Raw genomic sequence first — 24567 nt, forward strand, 5'->3', positions numbered from 1 at the left:
GACGGATTCGCAGCGATCCCGCCGCAAAAAACTTAACGCAGAAAAAAAATAACTAAACTTACCTAGGAGTCTGTGTTTCATCCTCCTGGGATGATGCTTCATCTCATGTAAACAACACAAAAGTGTGCTGCTTCATCCCATGTGACCGTTGCTGCAGCAAAACACAGGCTGTATTGGTGGTCACATGGATGAAACATCATCCCAGGAGGATGGTCTATATGACATCAGAGGGCCGGCCTCCTGGGATGACGCTTCATCCCATGTGACCACTGCTGCAGCCAATTACAGGCTGCAGCGGTCTCCTGGAATGAGACGTCCTGCAGTTTTTCGCATCGGTCATTCCGGGCGGAAAACTGCTCCACAGTTTAGTGCGCATTTTCGGCCGGAATTCTCTGCGGCAGACTGGGCGGATGCGCTGCGTGCTGTATCCGCCACGTGTGAACTCAGCCTATATGTGTGTATAATTGATCGGCGCTCGCTGCAAAGGCCAAAATTGGCCATGTAATAGGGCCTTAAGTGTCAGCCAGGGGCGTAACTAGGAAAGACTGGGCCCCATAGCAAACTTCTCACTGCCCCCCCCAACAAACAACACAACCCCTGTCCTCCCGACAATGAACATTTCAGTTCTGTGTGCAGTGTAAAAAATACAGCTAGCCCGCCAAGTGTACGCTTATTAACCTTTAGTTAGAGGGTTATGAAAATTGTAACAAACAGTTAAGCACTGATATTATGACATTTCTTATCACTTAATTATGCTATTTCATAGTCATAATAGTTATTAAAAAAAACTGAACCAAAACTTAAAGCACCAGGACACACCCCTGTAGATAGTGCCACACAGCCTTCTGTCTGACACATAGCCGCTCTTGTAGATAATGCACTTACATCCTCTTGTAGATAGTGCCACACACAACCCCCTTGTAGATAAACCACATACCCCCTCCCCTTGTAGATAGTGCCACATACCCCCTTTTAGATAGTGCCACATATGCCCCTTTTAGATAGTGCCACATACCCCCCTCTAAGATAGTTTCACATACCACCCCCCTTTGTAGATATTGCCACACGCAACCCCCTTTGCAAATAGTGAAACACAGCCCCAGCAGCCCCCTGGTTGATAGTGCCCTCCAAACAAGTAAAAATACCTTATACTCACCTAGCCCCGTTCCTGTGACAAATGAAGCCGCTCCAGAGCCTCCTCAGCAGCATATGAGACAGGACCCTTGCATATGCCAGCGTGATCCAGTGACATCTTCACGCCGGCCTGCGCAGGGATCCTAACGTGGCCTGTATCCTAGTAAATGGCATAGCAGGGAGCTACCTCGCTGCTCCGCAATAGTATTCAATTGTATCTGCGTCCTAAGGATGCAGATACAATTGAATGTGGCTTTTACCTGGGGCCCTGGATGCCCCATACTAGCAATGCCACCCGGGCTATAATGTTATGTGCTGGGTCGTGCTGCACGGACCCTCTCATGACCCGGGCCGCATAGCAGCCGATATGGCTTCTACAGTGGGAGTTACACTACTGCTGTCAGCATACTGTGACTGTTCAGGTAACCTGTATGGAAAACTGGGATATTTGAAGTTGTTTTTTTTTTGTTTGAATAGTCATATAAAAAAATATATATATATTAATAAAAAAAATTTTTTTTATAGTAAAACCCCTGATTTATATAATTTTCTAATGATACATTCCTTTTAATGAACACAAGTCTATAGCCAGGGGCTTGCTGTCAAATTTTAGCCGGGGAGCAAGCTCACAGAACTGGCCCTTGAGTAGCGGCCCCTCTTTAACCTGTGTACCTCTGCTTGCCATATAAAGGCAGCAGAGGTAACTTGGTTTTAAAGCTGTTGTTTAAAGACGGTGGCTGATGGTGCTGTTTTCATGCTGGCATTGCACACTCATGTACAATTCCAGATACATAATGGAGCTGTTAACCACAGCTCGATTGTTTAGAGGGACCAGGAACTAAAAGAGACAACAGTATGCTATAAAAGCACCAATATAATCAATAATGCCGCCATACAGTGATCATTTATTGGTCAGATACCAGCTCTACACTGGCAGTCTGCAGAGTATAATCACGCAGTGATAATACAGTAATGATCAGAGACAGAATTCATAACAGTTAAAGAGAATCTGTCATCTCTCCTGTCATGTCTGTATTCCTAAAAACTTGTATTCCTTATAATATAACAATTCTGGAAGATCTTTTCTTAGAACTCTGCATTGTGCCATTTGTCTGTTATTCTGGAAATGTATGAATCAATTCACAACTGGTTGTTAACATTCCCCTTGTGAATGGGCTGTGTCCCCACATAGTCTGACAGTGACCAATCATAGTATGCAGTATCAGACTGTGTAGGGACACATTTTAAGGGGAATGATAACACTTCGTTATCAATTCAGCGAGGGCTACACAGACATTTTGTAGTGCTACTGATTGATTTTAACTATCGAGTAACTGCAGGCCACAATATTGCATGCAACTCAATGTATTGCTCTGTACTGCAGCTCTATAGTTAAAATTAAATTTTGTTGCATTGCAAAAAGTCTCCATGTAGGCCAGGTCTGATTTATACATTTCCGCGAAGAATACCAGAGGAATGTCATAACACAGAGTTCTAGGTAAGGATGCTTTAGAATTGGTCCCATGGGGAATTCAAAGATTTTCTATAAAAGGACATGTCAGGAGACCTGAGAGGTCCTCTTTAACCCCATCCCGACATATGACATACAGTTACGTCATAGCCAAGTAGGTAAGTGTGGAGTGGGCTCACGGTCTGAGCCTGCCCCATACAAAGCGGGTGTCAGTTGTATGTTACAGCCGACACTTCACTGTAAAAAGCGGGATCGCTTAAGCCTGATCTTGCTCATTTAAACCATTAAATGCTGCGGTTAATAACGACCGCAGCATTTAAATCATTAGAAAGAGGGGACGACCCCTCTAACATCACATAGGCCCCCCCAATGCCCAATCTTCTAGCTAATCTAATAGGTGCTGTCACACTGATAATGCCAGTGAAAATTGTGTCCCAAAAAGTTTACTGTTTTAAAAGTTATGAGCTTTTTTCTAAATCTGCAAATAAAGCTATACCTGACAAGTGGGTGGCAACACCCGCGATTCTCCTGAGGTGGATCTATGTCACAGTCTCTGACGCTGTCCTATCAGCATTAAGCTGCTTCACACAGTGTGAGAGACTGAGGCTGGTGGGAACGGGGATCACTTCAAACAGCCATATCTCCAGCTGTGGAGATTCTAATCTTTCATATGGCATATCAAAACAAACAAACAAACAAACAAACAAACAAACAAACAAACAAACAAACAAACAAACAAACAAACAAACAGAGGTATCACCAGTTGAAAACACAGTCAGGAATGGAAGCTGTATACTCTATGATCATGCTGTGTTGCTGTGCTGGGAAGAGGAGAACTGTATGCTGATTCTGATGCGTCATATACAAAACATTACACTGCCCAGAGTGAAAAGAATGAATGAATAACCTTCCATTTGGCAAGTATAGCCAAATTAGCATATTTAGAAAAATGCACATAACTTTGAAAATAATAAACGTTTATGAAAAAAATTACACTGTATTTGTCAGCATCATAGCGCCTTTTAGATTAGTTAGGAGATAGGGAATTAGTAAACTAGTCAGAGGTTTAAGCCCTGTCTCTGGCAGAACTTAATAGAATCCTGTCAGAAAAACTATATACTGCAATACATTAGTATTGCAGTATATAGTGCAAGCGATACAAGGGTCGCTGGTTCAAGTCTCCTAGGGGGAGTAACAAAAACAGTAAAAATCAGGTAAGTAAAGTTTTTTTTATGTACAAAAAATATATAGTAAAAGTTAAAAAAAAAATACCTTTTTCCAATTTTCCTCTAATGTATTGTCAAAAAATAAATACCGTATTTTTCGGACTATAAGACGCACCTGACTACAAGATGCACCCAGGTTTTAGACAACAGAAAATAGAAAATTTTTTAATATTTTACTTCTTTTAGGCTGGGTTCACACGTGGCGGAATTTCACTTAAATTCCGCTGCGGACACTCCGCAGCGTTAATCCGCAGCGGAGCCGTTTGTCCATTGACTTACACTTTAATTTAGCAGTGTTCGTTTAGACGAGGCGTAAAATTCCGCTGCGGAGCATAGGCTGCGGAGCGGAATTTGGTGTCCGCAGCATGCTCTGTCTGTTGCGGAGCAGTGGCGGACTCATGGCGGAATTTCTCCATTGACTTCAATGGAGATTCTAATTTCCGCAATGAAGTCCGCAGCTGTCATGCACATGTTATGTGTGCTGCGGATCCGTCTTGCTTTTTTAACTTGACATTTCTTCATTCTGGCTGGACCTATGTATTTCTAGGTCTACAGCCAGACTGAGGAAGTCAATGGGGCTCCCGTAATGACGGGAGCGTTGCTAGGAGACGTCAGTAAATAGTCACTGTCCAGGGTGCTGAAAGAGTTACGCGATCGGCAGTAACTGTTTCTGCACCCGGGACAGTGACTACCGATCCCAATATACATGTATCTGTAAAAAAAAATGAAGTTCATACTTACCGAGAACTCCCTGCTTCTGTCTCCAGTCCGGCCTCCCAGGATGACGTTTCAGTCTAAGTGACGGCTGCAGCCAATCACAGGCTAATAACAGGCTGCAGCGGTCACATGGACTGCCGCGTCATCCAGGGAGATCGGGCTGGATGCCGAAGGAGGGACGCGTCACCAAGACAACGGGCGGTAAGTATGAATTTCTTTGACTTTCACAAGGGAAAGTGCTGTCCCTTCTCTCTATCCTGCACTGAATAGGGAGAAGGGAAGTACTTTTACTGCAGTCCGCAGCAGCTAGTCCGCATCAATTTACTGCACATTTTGTGCAGATCCGCAGCAGAATCTGCAACGCAGATTCTGTGCGGCATTGATGCGGACAGTTGCGGAGGAAATCCGCCACGTGTGGTCATGCCCTAACAAATAAAAAACCATTGGTTAAAAAAAAAATTTGTTCAGTTTCACCACATTCTGAGAGCCATAACTTATATTTTTCCATCGTTTGAGCGGTGTGACGGCTTATTTTTTGCGGGACAAGCTGTAGTTTTTATTAGCACCATTTTTTGGGTACATACGATTTTTTTATCACTTTTTATTTCATTATTTTTAGCGCTATAGTTACCAAAGACAATGATTCTGTGGTTTTAAATGTAGGTTTTTATTATTTTTTTATTTGTACATTGTGCTTGGTTAAAAATGGGAAAAGGTTTTTTTTTTTTAACTTTTTCAAAAAATGTACACTCCTGAAAATTTGTCTTGTTTTTTTTTACACATTTTATTAGTTCCCGTAGGGGACTTGAACCAGCGATCATTAGATCGCTGGTTCAATACACTGCAATACATGGATGAGTTTAAAAAACATTTTAACTAGCTGAGCTACACTGTTTCCGTATCTCCCATGGTAGTGAATGGCAGTTACAGAAGCAGTGTAGAATACTACGCTGTTTCCGTAACTACTGTTCAGTTGTATGGCAGTTACGGAAACTGCGTAGCTCAGTGAGTTAGGCTGTTTGCGTAACTTGACCATGTAACCAGGAAGTGAAATGGCCGGAAGACAGCAGAGCCGTTTAAGATAGAACAGGGTTTAGGGGGCCCCATTCTAGAGATAAATGCAGGTCCCAGAGGTAGGACCCGCATCTATCTGACATTTATGACATATCCTGTGGATATGTCATAAATGTCCTTCATGAGAAAACCACTATAAATGCCGCGGTCGCTATTGACCACGGCATTTAACTGGCCATTAGAGCAGCGTGTCACCTGCTGACACCTGCAGTGTATAGAGCGGTCTCAGCGTGTGAGCCCGCTCCATACATCATCCCCTCCCCGCTCCATGATGTCCAGGGTTAAGTAAGGAGTGGTCAGGCGGCCTGACGCTGCCGGGTCCCTTGACTGCCGACTATAAGACGTAGGGACTTTTTAGCAAGATTTATTCTTGCTAAAAACTGCGTCTTATAGTCTGAAAAATACGGTAAATAAATAACCATAATTCATATTGCATAAGTTATTGCTCTCAGAATTTGGCGACACAAAATACATTTTATTTTTTACAGTTAGTTTTTTCCTTGTAAAAGTAGTATAATATAAAAAAAACTATATAAATTTGGTATCACCGTAATCATATTGACCCGCAGAATAAAGTTAACATGTGAATTTATTTCCACAGCGAATGCCGTAAAGTGACCTACAGCATCTAAATGTTTAATCGCCCAGATGTTAGTTTTTTTGGGAGCCCGTCTTACACTCCCCCCAAAATATGGCGAACATTTATGTCAAATGTTAGTAAGGTGTTAAATCTAGTAACTCAGAGGTGACGTCCTTTCTGATTGTAGTTCGCTATGATGACTTCTGCTGACTGCAAAATGTGGCCTCTTGCTTATACAGTGAATCCCAGCCTCTATAGCCTAACATCCTTATAATAAAATATAATGATCAAAGTTTATTTGATAAATATACTGCTAGACATGTGCTGTAAATTATTTATAATTGTATTTGATTTTTCCTATCTGAAAACTGCAGAAAAATCAGATATTAGATTATTGCTTTTTGTTTTCCGGCATAATATATTTGTTGAATAATTTTGAACAAAGTAAGAGATATGGTTTTACAGATTTCCTCTGATGATTATACTCTACTACCTTTTTATTAGCCACAGCGGTAATTCTCTCTAACACATCTCTAATTGAGTTGATAGAGGAAATAATGGAAAAAACATGGGATAGAACCAAATCTAATTGCAGTGAGTCCCTGTGCTGCTCTGCTTGGTTAATGACTTCAACCCTGATGAGCTTTCAACAGCGCTACAACTTACAGGTCAGCAACTTACTTGTATTTAGCATATAATTACCTGATTAAAAGTAATCAGTACACGATCAATGAAGTCATAAGATGCCAATATTATAGGATACTGCACCTATAGAGAAACTGCATGCTTAACCCATAGGAATAAAAATAACAAACTTTATTGGTATACATAAAAAAAAACTAATACAAATAGTATAAGGGTATGTGCACACGATAGCAGGCATTTACGTCTGAAAGGACAGACTGTTTTCAGGAGAAAACAGCTGCCTCGTTTCAGATGTAATTGCTCCTCCTCGCATTTTGCGAGGCTTCTCTGACAGCCGTAAATTTTGAGCTGCTCTTCATTGAGTTCAATGAAGAACGGCTCAAATTACATCTGAAAGAAGTGTCCTGCACTTCTTTTGACGAGGCTGTATTTTTACGCTTCGTCGTTTAACAGCTGTCAAACGACGACGCGTAAATGACAGGTCGTCTGCACAGTACGTCAGCAAACCCATTCAAATGAATGGGCAGATGTTTGCCGACGTATTGTAGCCCTATTTTCAGACGTAAAACGAGGCATAATATGCCTTGTTTACGTCTGAAAATAGGTCGTGTGAACACAGCCTAAGGAGACACAGCACAAATCACATAAAAAACAGTGGTGAGTATGCAGGGCAAAAAATATGGTCACATAAAAGGAAGGAAAGTAATTTTCCACAAACCGCCAGTAAAATGACTGAAATCAGTGAAAATAAATAAAGTAGTGAAGTGATTGTAATATAAAATACAGGACAAATACCTGGAAAAGAGATGAACCAATGTTCAAGAGGTAAGTGCCTCAGACCAGTGACCATGCATACCATCCTGACCGACGTCGGTTTCGCTAGGAAAAGCTTTGTCTGGGGTATTATAGAATAATGGTAAACTCTTTATACAATTTATTTTGTACTTTTAGGGCATGACCACACGTGGCGGATTTCCTCCGCAACTGTCCGCATCAATGCCGCACAGAATCTGCGTTGCAGATTCTGCTGCGGATCTGCACAAAATGTGCAGTAAATTGATGCGGACTAGCTGCTGCGGACTGCGGTAAAAGTACTTCCCTTCTCCCTATCAGTGCAGGATAGAGAGAAGGGACAGCACTTTCCCTTGTGAAAGTCAAAGAAATTCATACTTACCGGCCGTTGTCATGGTGACGCGTCCCTCCTTCGGCATCCAGCCCGACCTCCCTGGATGACGCGGCAGTCCATGTGACCGCTGCAGCCTGTGATTGGCCTGTGATTGGCTGCAGCCTGTGATTGGCCTGTGATTGGCTGCAGCCGTCACTTGGACTGAAACGTCATCCTGGGAAGCCGGACTGGAGACAGAAGCAGGGAGTTCTCGGTAAGTATGAACTTCTATTTTATTTACAGGTTGCTGTATATTGGGATCGGTAGTCACTGTCCCGAGTGCAGAAACAGTTACTGCCGATCGCTTAACTCTTTCAGCACCCTGGACAGTGACTATTTACTGACGTCTCCTAGCAACGCTCCCGTCATTACGGGAGCCCCATTGACTTCCTCAGTCTGGCTGTAGACCTAGAAATACATAGGTCCAGCCAGAATGAAGAAATGTCAAGTTAAAAAAGCAAGACGGATCCGCAGCACACATAACATGTGCATGACAGCTGCGGACTTCATTGCGGAAATTAGAATCTCCATTGAAGTCAATGGAGAAATTCCGCCATGAGTCCGCCACTGCTCCGCAACAGACAGAGCATGCTGCGGACACCAAATTCCGCTCCGCAGCCTATGCTCCGCAGCGGAATTTTACGCCTCGTCTAAACGAACACTGCTAAATTAAAGTGTAAGTCAATGGACAAACGGCTCCGCTGCGGATTAACGCTGCGGAGTGTCCGCAGCGGAATTTAAGTGAAATTCCGCCACGTGTGAACCCAGCATAACTCTCTTCCACCCCAATCTGACATCGGGCATGGAGAGACGCTGCTGGACGCCGGGTGGGATGGTAGCCGAGGCAACTGTCTGACACCCGGTTGGTAGTATGCACATGCCCTATTGATTAGAACCTGTCGGCGTCGGACAGTTGCCTCTACAACTTTCGCATCTGTAATACAGCAGTGTTTCTCCACGCCACACTACACAACCCCTTTCACTGGGTCATATTTATAAATTTCTTGCTAAAATTTGTTTTAGAATAGACAAAAATTGTATTTGCCTCCTAGTGCCTTTCCAAAATAATTTGTCACTCCATAAAAAATTAAATCATATCTGTGAAATATTTTTTTCAACTGTATAAATGATTACGTAAAATCTCTTTTCTGCTGATCCTGAAAGGAAATGTGGATGTCCATATGAAGACAAATGGCAGTGCGTAGTAACATAGCAGGCAATTACTGATTAGTGTATTTTTTTTTCTATTAATGTAAATATTGACTTGCAGAACATCTGACTTCAGTTAAGTTCTCACACAGTACTGATATTTGAAAGAGAATAAATGAGAACACTTTACATACTTCTTTACACTTCCATATACGTTCACAGTCTACTGCTAACTGCATGCATACCTTCCTCTTGTAAACCTGTCTGCAATCTATACAGAAAATAAAAATGCAAAATATGATCTATAGGGTAGCATGTATAGAATAGGCAAATAACAAAAGATAATGCTTAGACTTAGTTCACATCTGTGTTGGAGGCTCCATTAACCCCTTCAGGACTGAGCCTGTTTTGGCCATGACACTTTATGTGGTAATAACTTGGGAATGCTTTTACCGTTACAAGCGATTCTGAGATTGTTTCCTCGTGACATATTGTACTTTATGTTAGTGGAAAAATTCTGTATTTGTTTCTGAAAAACACCAAACTTTAAAGAAAATTTTCTTTTTTTAATGTATCTGCTTGTAAAACAGATAGCAATACCACACAAAACAGTCACTAATGAACATTTCCCATATGTCTGCTTTATGTTGGCATCGTTTTTTTTACATCCTTTTTTTTCTAGGACGTTACAAGGCTTAGAACTTTAGCAGCAATTTCTCACATTTTCAAAAAAATTTCCAAAACCTATTTTTATAGGTACCCATTCAGTTCTGAAGTGGCTTTGAGGGCCTTATATATTAGAAACCCCCATAAGTCACCCTGGAAAGGGACTATCTCCTGACATCGCCTAGCAAAGCTCCCGTAATTACGGGTGCACACACGTAGTCACCCATAATTACGGGAGCCCCATTGACTTCTATGGGCCTGCCCGTGTCGTAATAACGGCCAGTGATTACGGACGTTTTTACGTTATGCATGGGGCCTCACTCTGGCTATAGAAACAAAAAGATATAATGGAGACCCTAGGTAGTTGGCGGGCACAATATACAATTTACAAAAAGAATGCCTGCAGGCAAACAAACCCTATTTCCCAACTACCTCAATGAGAAGGGGGTTGTAAAGGATCTGCCAGGCACAGCTTCTGTGTCAACGCCCATAGGTAATCAGTCTGCACCTGCTTCTATGTCTGTGAGACTGACTCCATCTTCCCCCACTCAGGATGGCAGGCTTAGGAGTGGGAGAGCCTATCACAGCCTGGCCAGACGGAGCTAGCTCCTGCCCCCTGTCTATTTATACCTGCCTTTCCTGTTCCTCCTTGCTTGTGATTCTTCTCGTTTGGTTTCCTGGCCCTGCTGCAGCTTCTTGAACTATTTGACCCTGCTTCATATTGCCCCTGGCTTACTGACTACTCTCCTGCTCTGCGTTTGGTACCTCGTACACTCCTGGTTTGACTCGGCTTGTTCACTACTCTCCTGCTCTGCGTTTGGTACCTCGTACACTCTTGGTTTGACTCGGCTCGTTCACCACTCTTGTTGCTCACGGTGTTGCCGTGGGCAACTGCCCCATTTCCCTTAGCTTCTGTGTACCCTTGTCTGTTTGTCTGTCGTGCACTTATTGAGCGTAGGGACCGTCGCCCAGTTGTACCCCGTCACCTAGGGTGGGTCGTTGCAAGTAGGCAGGGACTGAGTGGCGGGTAGATTAGGGCTCACTTGTCTGTTTCCCCACCCCCATCATTACAGGGGTAAGAAACAATACTTTATTAAGCTACGTATAACAAGACAGACCACATAGAATTGTATTCAAATGTTCACAGCCTGAGACCGGACATAGGAGTAGTTTATATGTGCGGGCACATGAAAATAGTAGTAAACATAGCCCGAGAGCATTGGCTCCTATCGATAACAAATTAAATTGTCTAGGTAATTTCGCAGTAAATCCGACATGTTTAGCTACTAAGTAGCATCCTCAGGGGTACACGGGGCTAATGGCGGTGCGGCGAAAGAAAGACTCATAATATGGATACATCTGATGACGTAAGGAGGGGGTGTGTCAGGAGGGGTGGCCAATCGCAGCAGACGAAAGCGGACCGGCTGTCTGGAAAAACCGATCGGCAAATAGTAACCAACGTAAGGTAAGCCAATGATAGGTGAGATAGAGCTCATGCGTATCTGCATCAAGTGCGAATATAGTGCAGACATTCTGTCCCAGATTAGTATACAATCATTGAGGGCAGTGAAATACTGGCGCATGCGCAGATGCGCAATAAAGAGACTTAGACTAATTATAGTCGATATCAAAGAGGACAGCGCAGGAGCATTAGTAAAAGTGAGAACTTAGTGCAGAAACGGCCCGTACCCGCACAGCGACCATGGTAGGTATTGTGAGATAATAAACTTTATATCAAAGGACTGACACAGGGAGTTTTTTTTTTTACTTTTTACTTGTTTTACTTGAAGTCCTGCAGCACTGATAGCTGCTATAATACATTACACTACCTAGGTAGTCTAACGTATTATAAACTGTCAGTGTGACGCTGAGAGCCACACTGAAAGGAAGCCTATGAGGGCCAGCCTCCGGCTGATCTTCATAGGCTTCCGTGCATGGCAGACCCAGAGGCCGCTGTATGGCCTTCGGTTTTGCATGGCAGACACAGACAACCATGACAACCAACGCCAGCACTGGTCCCTGGGAATGTCTGTTATAGCAACAAACTTTCCAGTTCGTTGCTACACCAAACTTTCCCTGCGATCACATGATCGGGACCTGAACCAATCAGGTCCCGATCATGTCTCCGGGACCAGAGGCCGGTGTTATCAGCGTGATCCGGGTGTCAGTGCTACTCTGAGACACCCGATCGCGCTGTTACCACTCACCATGAAATCACTAAAATTCAATTTACAGTGGGCGGTCGGGAAGCCATTAAAATGCGTTTTTTCATGCATCTTAAAATTCCACAAAAATTCTATGTTAAGGAAGACAATATATATATATATATATATATATATATATATATATAAAAAATTAACTACCCGATAAAATGTTTTAGAGTGTTTGACTACATTACTGGAAAAAAATTCTGCAGAGAAAGGACATGTGTGCATATTCCGTAAGCATTTTGCAATAACTTTCATTTAGCTAGCTCAGTTAGGCTAGGGCTACAGGGCGACTTCGGCAGCTACACTGGTCGCATGGCCAAAAATCGCTGTGTTGTGCTGCCTGCATCGCAGGTAATAAAAGAGAATGTTGAAGCGCTGCGACCCGCAGGTTGCAAAAAATGCATCACTTTTGGATTTCTTGCAAATGTCGGGTCACGGTCACGGCAACTTGTGGGTCACAACGCTGCCACATAAAATGTTATACTTGCAAAGCAGGCAGTGCAACAGAGAGATCTTTGGCCTTGCGACCTATGTCACGGCAAAAATCCCTGTGTAGCCCTAGCCTTATATGCAAGCCAGAAATATTATGCCCCTGCCTGAAAGTTGTTTAAATCTGGTATATTTTAGCTAATTCAATTTTATTTTCAGGTCCACAAAACCATTTATGTTGATGTGAATAATATGGTAGATTTAATTTCATTTAAATTTAAGGACACATCCTCCATGCTAATCGGTAAGGACATGTTTTGGAAGACAATAATGCTATAGTAAATTAAAGTGGCTGTCCACAATTAAATACAGTATCAAATTTCACGCAAAAAAAATTCTATTTGATTAAAAAAAAAATATATATATATGCTTCTGTGATGTACTTATTATGGTGCCTGCTGGTATTGCTGTGACATACTTATTAAAGAGGCTCTGTCACCAGTTAATAAGTGCCCTATTCCCTACCTAATCTGATAGGCGCTGTAATGTAGATAACAACAATGGTTTTTATTTTGAAAAACGATCATTTTTGAGCAAGTTCTGAACCATTTTAGATTTATGCTAATTAGTTTCTTAATGCCCAACAGCCTCAGCTGTGCTGTCATTCATGTCCATCTGTACTCACAGCACAGCATGATCTTGCGAGATCACACTGCGCTGTGTAAGTCCCACAGAAACTTTACCGAAGTGTTGGGAATGTGACTAGACATCGCCTCCTGGCTGGAGGCGATGTCTATTCACTCTCAAGATACTTCGGTAAAGTGATTTCAATGGTGACGGTTTTCAAATGGTTTCCGTTTCTCACGCTTGTGTAATGGTTGCGTTGTTTTGATGGAATCAATAGCATATTCGACTACGGTATTGATTCTTTCAAAACAACGGAACCCTTACACAACGGTTAGAAACTGAAACTATTTTCACTGGATGCGTCACCATTGAAATCAATGGTGATGCAAACGGACACCTATGGTTTCAGTTTGTTTCAGTTTGGATTCCGTTCATGGGTTCCCCTAACGGAAAGATCTGACGGAACCCATGAACGGACTGCAGACCGTTATGTGAACAAAGCCTAAGTTCCAACTTAAAGGGTTATTGTATTTAATAGAAATATATCTAGAGGAAACCGTTCTGGGCCCTTTCTATAATCAGGCTTTGAAATCCATTCAATACAAATAATATAATACTGTACAACAACTGAACAGATTAGCAAGAGATCTAGAAATAATCTTAGTTGTGTGGTAAATTCACACGTGGCGTAAAAATACGCTACAAAACTCGGCAACACAGATCTTAAACATGCCGATTTTTTAGCATTTTTACCTACAGAATAACGTTTGGGACTTTTTTGCCGTTTTCGCTGCCAATTTGGTTTATGTATTTCAGTCCAAAATTTCAAATAACATTAACGCCTATGATGAAATGCCGTATTCCAAAACCCTTAATACATAGGGTACGCAGCGGAAATATTTTCCACTGCAGACAAAATTATGCGTGGAAAATTACACCATGTAAGAGTTTTTATCTCTATAAGATAAAATGGAGTAAATTTCAACGGAAATACGCAGTTCTTAGGCCATTTGTGAATTTAACCTTAGACTGTGTGTTTTATATGTAATTTGTGAAAGACATGCTATTGTTGTATATACTGAGAAACAATTTAACAACGCAACACAACAAATCAATTTTTTATCTAAAATATACGTAAAAAATTGCCTTTCAGTTAGTATTCTTCAGTACTTCAAAGCACTGCTGAGGCAGAAATTCTCCTCGTCTCTTATTCATTTAATTAAAGAACACAGAAATCACCCACTGGCAGAACCACAAGATACTATTTGGCCCTTGACATCTCAAAGCACACTTTATCTGGTTGCAGCTTTTCAGAACCTCTTGGTGCAGGTAACTTTATTTATTACGTATTGGCATGTACTGTCACCCCAGAAAAAAATGTATGTACAAAATAAAAAAACACCACCAAAAACGCATTTTAAAAATGCCATTAAAAACACACTCCCTCTTTTACACGCATTCAAAAAAGCTGGGGAAAAAAGGGTGTGTGAAGATAGCCTAAGCCCCTTCACACATAGCTATTTTTGCACCTTTTTGTTTCAAGAGAAAGGGTCCTTATATACTTACAGTTTTTTGCTTTATATTCTCTAAACTCTAGATTAACTTTTTACCTTATTTGAACCTCTATCATTTTTAACTATGTCAACGCTATTTAAATTACCTGCCTAAAATAGGTTTGCCAACATCTACAGGCAAAAAAGATCTTCAATGTTGTAGCTTTACAAAAATTCCACCAAGCACATTTCAGAGAGACTGAATGTGTCAATGCCATTCCATTGCTGGCTAACATATACTTTGGTCTATATTTAGCATCAGGATTTGGAAGCCAGAGTTAGGCCTCATGCCCACTTTTCAACGGATAGCACCTTGACACATTCATTTCAATGGAGCCATGCACACTTCCATTGTTTTAACGGAACCGTGCGGCCGTTCCGTCAAAAGTAGTGCAGGTCCTTCTCCTGCCTGTTTTTGACGGAACAGTCTCGGTCTTTTCATTGAATTTCGTCCGTGAAACAACAGACTGCACACGGAAGCCATCCGTGTGTGGCCCGTGTATGACGAAACTGTCATTAACAACCGTACAACTGCCGACGGAAGTGTGCATGAGGCTTTACAAATATTTTCATTGTACTTTTATTGTTTATTTTACACTTCTGGTGTCGGCCTCCAAATGCTACATTCACACGACAGTGAAAAAAATGGCCATCAAAAACTGATCAACTGTCAGTTTTTCATGGACATTTTGCATCAGTGTGTCTCCAAATTTTCACGCCACTATTCATTGCCTAACGCCTCATGCACACGACCGTGTGCGCCGGCCAAATCCCGTCAGTGAATCGAGGAAAGATAGAACATGTCCTATCTTTCCTTGGATCAGAGACTCAGATAATTTTTCACGGACCCGATTCACCCGCAAAAGTGAATGGGTCCGTGAAAACTATCGGGTGCCACTCGGATGCCGTCAAAAACGGCCCGAGTGGCACAACGGTCGTGTGCATGAGGCGTCATTCATTTCCAGTCCGTCCGTGCGTTTTTAATGGCCGTTTGTCATCCAATTTTCATGGCCGTTTAAAAAACTGATGGATTTAATTTGTCATTTTTTTTTGTCCAAACCCCTTGAAAACACTACAGTGCCCATGTAGAAAGTGCCGCAATGCCACTGTACATAGTGTCACAGTGCCCACTGTAGATAGTGCCCACATAGATAGTGCCAGTGTAGTGCCACAGTGCCCACTGTAGATATTGCCACAGTGCCCGCTTATAAAGTGCCATTTTGCCCAAATAGTACAACAGTGCCCATGTGGATAATGCCACACGCAGTGCCCAAATAGATAGTACCACAGTGTCCCCTTTAGATAGTGTTCATATAGTGCCACAGTGCCCATGTAGATAGTGCCACACCCCCTTTAAGATAGTGCCACACACCTCATCTGTAGATAGCGCCACAGCCCCCTCTAGATAGTGCCACACACACACCGTCCTGTAGATAACGTCACTCACACCCTACCCTGTAGATATCACCATTGGGGCTCCCTTTTTGGAGCAGAATCCACAGCCAGAGCGTTGCTGATGCTGTGGCCAGAATTTCGCTCCTTGAGGATCACCTGACGTCACTGTCCATATATAGATAGTGACGCCAGGGGCTCCTCCAGGGGCAGAATCACCAGCCAGATCATTGGCAATGCTCTGGCCGGGGATTCTGCTCCAGGCACATCCCCTGATGTTCTGTCCATATATGGATTGTGATGCCAGGGGCTTCCCCAGGTGCGGAATCCCTGGTCAGAGTGTTGCCGATGCTCTGGCCGGTGATTCTGCTCCTGGGGGAGCCTCTGACGTCACTGTCCAAATGGACGGTGGCGTGAGGGGCTATCTCTAGGAGCAGAATCCCTGGCCAGAGTGTTGCCGATGCTCTTGCCGGGGATTTCTGGCATCTCAAAGCCCCTAACATCACTGTCTATATATGAACACTAATGTCAAGTCCTTTCACAAGACAAGAGTCCCCGGCCAGAGAGCTTGCGATGCTCTGGCCATTGACTCCATAGTTAACAGCCCTGACTTCACTGTGCATATATGGACAGTGATGTCAAGGGCTTCCCCGGGCTCAGCGCATAAAGTAGCGCTGTGACTAGGAAACCTTCTTGTGGGGGCCAGGATCAGTTTTTAACGGCTGTCACAAGGATTGATTCCTGAAAAATGCAGTTAAAAATTGATCCATTGAGTTCTATGGGGTCCGTCTGGCCGTGAAAATGGCCAAAAATAGGACATGTCCTATTTTTTGACAGCTAGTATTCACGGGCCATTAAAAAAATGGTCGTGTGAATACAGCCTTAGAACTACATTGTTCTGAAAACGGCTGGGTTTTGGCCATTAAAAAAAAACTACCATCACACGGCCATTTTTATCTGTTGTGTGAATGTAGCCTAAAGCAAAATAAGGACAAAAATACTGGCATGTGAAAGTGAGCTATCTGACAGATTTTGCCTTGTGCAGTATGTTGTTTTTTTTCTGCCTCAACCATTATAGTCACATGTGTACATAGTTTCTTATAAATTGAGGATTAAAAGAGAAAAAGATGGCGCTCCATAGCGTGGAACCTTAGTGGGTTTGGATGAACATAAAGTAAAGTTGAACTGCTCACCTGGTCAGGATATGCTGAGCAGGCACTACTCTGTAAATAAGTGAATAGGCTGAAATGATGCAAGCTGCTGCTGCTGCTTTCCCTGGTGTCGGATCCGTGAGCAACAGCCGTAATTGAGATGCAAACAGTAGGAAGAAGAAACAGGGCGATTGTAGCACTGCTAAACCTCAAAAACGAACTTCCAAGTAAAGATGGTGGTATTTATTGGGAAATAACAGACCACACGTTTCAGCTCCGAACCGGAGCCTTCATCGGGTCCTAGTGCCAGCCCATAGAACAGACAGCTATATATATATATATATATATATATATATATATATATATACACACACAGACAAATGCCGTTAAAATGGTGGATAAAGTGGGATCAAAGTGTTACAGACCCAGGAAACAGTGCAGGTTACATAACAGTGACATAACAGGTTACATAACAATTACTTGACAGGTTAAGGAAAAGTGTGCAGAGGAACACTAGTAAGTTGAAATAAAATAAAATAATAATACTAATGAATAAATAAAATAGAAAACTGAATGCTGAGGCAGGTCGTCATGGAAACCAGTAAAGAGTGGGGGCAGCTGACTGCTGTGTCAGTGAGAGAATTCGTGCAGAACGGCATCCTGGGTTGTCAGGATAAACATATAAACATATAAGAATAATGCAGGGAATCCGTTTCTACCGCCTATCAGCGCTAGTTATACCAAGTCCAATCTACAGTGCAAAGTGTTGCCATGGCAACATGTAAACAGGGGGGAAGAAAAAACATGCATTATATAAACTACTGAGGATATGCTGAATTTGGGAATGGCATAAAAAGTCAGATATGTAGGTTGAAATGTGGTGTGTACAATAGGGATAATATGGATCAAATAGTCCGACTGCAGATCAATAGATTAAATGGGCTAATAATCAATTATCTCAGGACGTACATCAGGAACTTATGGGAAATGGATGACTAAAATGATGCATTTATGTATGTGTATAAGAAAATGATGTCTGCATAAAAAACATAACCAAATTAAAAGAGGTACACATATAAACGGTTTCACAACGGTGCATGAATTGCCTCCATGTCAAAAAAGTCAGAATATACATAAATATAAAATACAAATGTCTCCATAAAAACATATACTAGTATATACCTGGATTAAAAGGTCAGTGAGTGAATACATAAATGCGTAAAAAACATTAAAATAAATAATTAATTATTACATATAAACCAATACACACATGCTAATAAATGACTGCCACAGAAGTGTGATACATTACATAAACATATATACACACACAAACATACACAGACATACATACATATATATACAGGGAAAAACTGTAAAAATTAATAAATTGTAAAGTGTGAGACGGTCATATAAAATATAATATATTAATAAAAGTTCAAGGACGAAACCCCAATTGGGAAAAAAAAAAGGGACGACAGTAACCCTATACAGCTACATAAATATATAAACAAAATAATCGTATATCGTGATGGTGGGGCCAAAAGTAATGTGGTAATGTGGCATTAACCATTACAATTAAAATGAAGACTCGATCATCTCATTAAGCCCTAGTGGTGCAAGGCTTCAAAGTTAAAAAATGACTCGTGTTGTCTAAGCTTTAAAAACCTGTTGGGGGCACCGATGGCTACTTGTTCTATCGATGTGATCCTAATAGTGCTAAAGTCAGCATTATGTAGAGTGGCACAATGTCTTGATACGCTGTGCTTTAGAAACCCATTAGTGATATTGGATCGATGCTCATTCACTCTATTGCGTAAAGTCTGATTGTGCGTCCAACATATTGAAGTTTACAGGGACATTTAATAATGTAAATGACGTATTCGGAACCGCAATTAAGAAAAGTCTTGATGGGGAACTTTTCTTGTGTAATGGTAGAGCTAATTTCCTTAGTACCATCCGTAAATCTAGAGCAACATAAGCATCGCGCCCTCCCACATCTAAACGTACCATTAATCATAGTGAAGAGGGAAATGGGTTTTCGTGCTTCCTTGCGCAGTCTGCTTGGTGCCACAATGTTTTCTAGGGTTGGAGAAGGGTGGCGGCATTGTGATTCAAAATAGATCTGATAATCTTAAGGAGGCACTTCACCTCCTGTCAGACAAAATGGTTCATGAGACTTTAACTACTAACCCTATTATTGTACATGCCAGGGTTTATAATGATTTTATTAGGACACTAGCAGGCTCATCAGCAAAAAAGAAAGCAAATTTCTGTCTACCAGTGAACCTTCTCTTCCATTTTTTTATCATCTCCCCAAGGTTCATAAATCTTTTATCAATCCCTTTGGTCGACCTATCATATCGGGCATTAATTCATCGACCAGTAATTTATCCCATTTTATTCATTTCCACCTTCAAAAATGGGTTGTCACTTTGCATTCTTACTTAAAAGACTCCACCCAACTTATACGGGAACTCCATGAAATTAATCATACGAGCACGGACTCTGCCCCCATATTTACTCACAGCAGATGTGTCAGCACTTTATTCGAACATACCACATACCTTAGGGGTTGATCCGTAGACTTTTTCCTATCTCAAGATACTAATATGTCAATTGCCCAAAAACTGATTTTACTTGAAGGCATTAATTTTATACTGCATCATAATGTCTATGAGTTTGATAAGGTTCTTTATCGCCAGACCAGAGGTTGTGCAATGGGGTCAAGATTTGCACCAGCTGATGCAAACCTATTCATGGGGCTCTTCGAAATACAACACTTATATTGTGAACACAAGTTTAAGAAGAATATTGTCCATTACAGTAGAAACATTGACGATTTATTCTTTTTATGGAGGGGGACTGCCACCGAGGCTGTGAAATTCATTGGGATGATTAACTCCAACAAAATGGGACTTTCCTTCACTCACCAATTTTCCAGTGAGAGCATTGAATTTTTAGACCTCCAAATAAATATCACCATTGGAGATATCACTGACACAAGTACCTTTTTTAAAAAGGTTGATGTAAATAGTTATCTTGACTTCCACAGCTCTCATTATCCTGGCTAAAGATTGTACCATATGGACAATTTAAGAGGGTTCGGAAGAACTGTTCCAATGCCGACAATTTTATCAAGCAATCTGTAACACACATGGCCATGGGCCGTCAGGATTACTCACCTCCCGACGGCCGCAGCCATGGATCTGTGAGCGCTAGCCCGCATCTCCTCCTCAGGAGATGCCAGTGCTCACTTCTGCTTAATTCTTCTGTGTCCCGTAGGGTACGCGGGCACACTCGTGCCCGATCTTAAAGGGCCAGCGCGTGCGCATGAAGTGAATATGTAATTAGCTCATACTCACCATGGACTATAAGAAGTGTACTGCCTCTTCCCTCATTGCCTGAGCATTGTTGTGTTTACCTTTGTTAGTCTTTGCAAATGGTCCCTTAGTGTTTTTCAGTTCCCAGTGTTCCCATACCTGCTACCTGTATCCCGTGCTACCTTGTTCCTGTGCCATAGAGAGTTGGAGTCATGTTGTGCCGTATACTACGCTTTCTGTGTTACATCGGACCTGGTGTTTGCCTACTGCCAAGGTCCCATCCGAGCCTACCATTGCTACTGTCTGAATTATCAGAGGTACCCTTATTCGAACTTTAGACATTGACTTGGTATCCTGTTGTTCAGCTGCTATCCCGCTACTGTGGTACAGCCCAGTGGGTCCACATACCCACAGATCGTGACAGTACGCACAGGCCATGGACCCTGCTGGTCAATCCAAGACCATGACTACGTCACAAGTCATGCAGTCAGATATGCTAGATCTCCGGTCACGACAAGACCAACTCCTCCATGCAGTGAACATCATCGCACATTGGCTGGATACGCAAGCTGCAGCCTTCCCGGCAGCTGCTCCTGTTACCTCTGCTGTTCCTCCTACTACACCTCCTGGCAGTGCTAACTCCCGATTTTCTCTGCCACTGCCTCATCGCTATGATGGAGACGCGAGGAACTGCAGGGGATTTCTGAACCAATGCCAGATTCACTTCACATTCTATGCAGAGGACTTCTATTCTGATGATGCAAAGATCGCCTTTATAATCTGTCTCCTCACTGGCAAAGCCCTGACATGGGCGAACCCCATTTGGGAACGTCAGGGACCAGAGACCCGTGAGTTACAGCGGTTCATACAGACTTTTTGTACTATACTTGAAGAACCCAGGAGAGTTTCATCAGCTGCTACATCCCTGCTGACCCCTCACCAGGAGGACACCTCTGTGGGTGAGTACGCCATTCAGTTCCGCACCCTGGCTGCTTGAACTAACCTGGAACAACGAGGTCTTGGTGGCTACAATCTGGCAGGGACTGTCCCCTGAAATTAAGGACGAACTTGCCGCCCGAGATCTGCCATCTTCCCTGGATGACCTCATTCTTCTGGCCGCCCGGATTGACATCAGGATCCGAGAACGGTCCCAAGAGATTCGTCGGGAAGGAGGACTCCCTAGGATGGCTACTACATTTCAGCAATGCCTGCTGCCCTCATCATCTGTTCCACCAGAGGAGTCTACGAAGATGAACCATCTCAAGTTGTCTATCCAGGAGAAACAACGGCAGATGCACTTCGGGATTCTGTCTGTATTGCGGCCTCGGAGGCCATCTTGTATGTCTGTGCCCCCAAAAGGCCCAGAGTCTAGGGTTGGTTGGGGAGACAACTCTGGGTGGAGAAGAACTTTCTTCCAAATTATCCATCCCCGTTACCATAGTGTCCGCTGAATAGACGCACTGGGTTTCTGCCTATCTGGACTCTGGATCCGCAGCTAACTTCATTCAGAAAGACCTGGAGGATCTTCTCCAGTTGCCCACAACCCCCCTGGAGAGGGTGTTGATCGTTGCCTCGGGGAATGCACTGTCTCTACCCGACCCAATAGTAGCTGTGACCAAACCGCTGAGGCTCTACGTGGGAGCTCTTCATTCAGAGCTAGCCTCATTTCTTGTCCTTCCCAAGGCCGTCAACCCTGTGCTGCTGGGCCTGCCTTGGCTTCGACTACATGCCACAGTTCTGGACTGGAATTCTGGAGAAGTTCCCCAGTGGGGTCCCAAGTGCCTCAACCGCTGCCTGGGGCAGATCCATCCGGCCCAGGCTCCCCTGCCTCAGTCATTGGCAGGATTGGCCTCTTACTATTCACTGTTTGCGGATGTCTTCAGCAAGAGGGAGGCAGAGACGCTGCCCCCACACCAGTCGTATGACTGCCATATTGAACACATTCTGGATGCATCCCTTCCCCGTGGAAGGGAATACCCTCTCTCCGTGCCAGAGACTCAGTCTATGTCTGCCTATATTAAGGAGAATTTGGGGAGGGTTCTTATGAAGGTCCTCCTCCCCGGCCAGGGCCGGGTTCTTCTTTGTCAAAAAGAAAGACGGATCTCTTCGACCTTGCATCGACTACCAACCAGATCACGGTCAAAAATAGATATCCATTGCTGCTGACTTCAGAACTGTTTGACAGCATACAAGGAGCCAATATTTTTTCCAAGCTAGACCTGCGTGGGGCTTACAACCTATTCCGGATCCACCAGGGTGACGAATGGAAGATGGCTTTTAACACCCGAGACGGGCACTATGAATACCTGGTGATGCCTTTCAGTCTGTGTAACGCTCACGCGCTCTTCCAAGAGTTCGTTAATGACATCTTCCGTGACCTCTTCTATGTCTGTGTTGTGGTCTATCTCGATGACATCTTAATTTTTTCTCCAGACCCGACGACTCATCAGAGACATGTCCATCAAGATTTGCTGCGATTAAGGGAGAATCGCCTGTATGCCAAGATGGAGAAGTGCGTGTTTAAGAGAAATGCCCTTCATGGGCTACATCATCTCAGATCAAGGCCTCAATATGGATCCTGAGAAGGTAAAGTCCGTTCTAGAATTGCCACGTCCTCAAGGCTTAAGGTCCATACAGCGTTTCTTGGGATTTGCCAACTTCTGCCGGCAGTTCATCCCAAACTTCTCCTCACTGACAGCTCCCATCTCTACCCCTCCAAGGTGTGGACTCCAGAGGCAGAGTGCCTTCATGTCAGCCTCAACCCTCCACCATCCTGATGTATCTCAACAGTGGACGCCTCCTCTGTTGGTGCAGGCGCACTTCTGTTCCAGAGAGGTCCCAATGGGAAGGCAGTGGTATGTGGCTATTACTCTAAAAAAAAATATTCTGCAGAGCGCAATTACTCGATTGGGGATTGGGAGTTACTGGCCATCAAATTGGCTCTGGAGGAGTGGAGACATCTACTAGAGGGTGCAGCTCACCCCATCCTGATATTTACCGACCACAAGTACCTCACCTATCTCCAGGTGGCCCAAAGGCTGAACCCATATCAAGCCAGGTGGTCGCTGTTCTTTGCCGAGTTCCAGTTTGAGCTCCACTACCGCTCTGCCGACAAGAATGTGAGGGCCGATGCCTTGTCCAGGTCGTTCGAGACAGAGGACACCATGGAGTCTCTACAAAATATCATTGATAAATCCTGCATCATGTCTGTCAACCCTCTGCAAGGGAGATCCCTTCACAGGTGGCACAGCTCCAAACTGGCAGGTCACGCGAGTGCCCGTAAATACCAAGATCTGATTGCCCGTTATTTCTGGTGGCCCACGCTGTCTGAAGACATAATGGACTTTGTCTCGTCCTGCACGGTGTGCGCGGCTAACAAGGTTGCTCACTCCAAGCCTGCTGGCCTACTCCAGCCGCTGCCTATGCCAAATGATCCCTGGCAGCATATAGCAATGGACTTTGTCACGGACCCTCTGCTGGATTCAGTACGGTCTGGATGGTGGTGGACCTATTCTCGAAAATGGCTAATTTTGTTCTGCTGACCTGCCTACTGTCTGCTTCTCGACTGGCCAACCTCTTCATCAAACACATCTTCCGCCTGCACGGCTTACCTCTGCATATCGTGTCTGATCGGGGGTTCAGTTCACCTCAAAGTTCTGGAGAGCCCTCTAAAAAATTCCTCGATGTAAAGTTGGACTTTTCCCCAGCTTACCATCCACAGTCCAATGGTCAAGTCGAGATGATGAATCAGATCATGGAGAACTACCTACAACACTTCATCTCCAGGCAGCATGATGACTGAATGCAGCTTCTTCCTTGGGCCGAGTTCTCTTATAACAACCATACAAGAGAGGCCACAAGAACCACACCATTCTTCATTGTTTACGGCCAACACCCACAAATCCCTTTCCCGGTGTCATTTATGACCAAAGTGACCGCACCTGAATCTGCATTCAGGGACTTCATGCAGATCTGGCAGCAAACCCGATCCTCTATTCTGCTGGCGGTCGACCGCATGAAAAGAAAGGCCGACACAAGGAGAAGAGAGCCTCCCCAGT

General features: G+C 43.4%; 1 protein-coding gene across 5 annotated transcripts in view; it reads left to right on the forward strand.

The window, feature by feature from the left end:
• MEI1 (meiotic double-stranded break formation protein 1) overlaps positions 1–24567 on the forward strand; it is a 957414-nt gene that overhangs the window by 849219 nt on the left and 83628 nt on the right. For 4 of the 5 annotated variants that reach the window (XM_075833602.1, XM_075833600.1, XM_075833603.1 and 1 more), the window contains 3 exons: positions 6707–6870; positions 12686–12770; positions 14247–14422. The exons of the other annotated variant lie outside the window; for it this stretch is intronic. In XM_075833602.1, the coding sequence (XP_075689717.1) occupies positions 6707–6870; positions 12686–12770; positions 14247–14422 (425 nt within the window). The remainder of the gene's footprint in view (positions 1–6706; positions 6871–12685; positions 12771–14246; positions 14423–24567) is intronic. 5 annotated transcript variants of the gene reach the window in all.

Source organism: Rhinoderma darwinii, chromosome 7 (genome assembly GCF_050947455.1).
Source record: "Rhinoderma darwinii isolate aRhiDar2 chromosome 7, aRhiDar2.hap1, whole genome shotgun sequence".
NCBI classification, from domain to species: domain Eukaryota; kingdom Metazoa; phylum Chordata; class Amphibia; order Anura; family Rhinodermatidae; genus Rhinoderma; species Rhinoderma darwinii.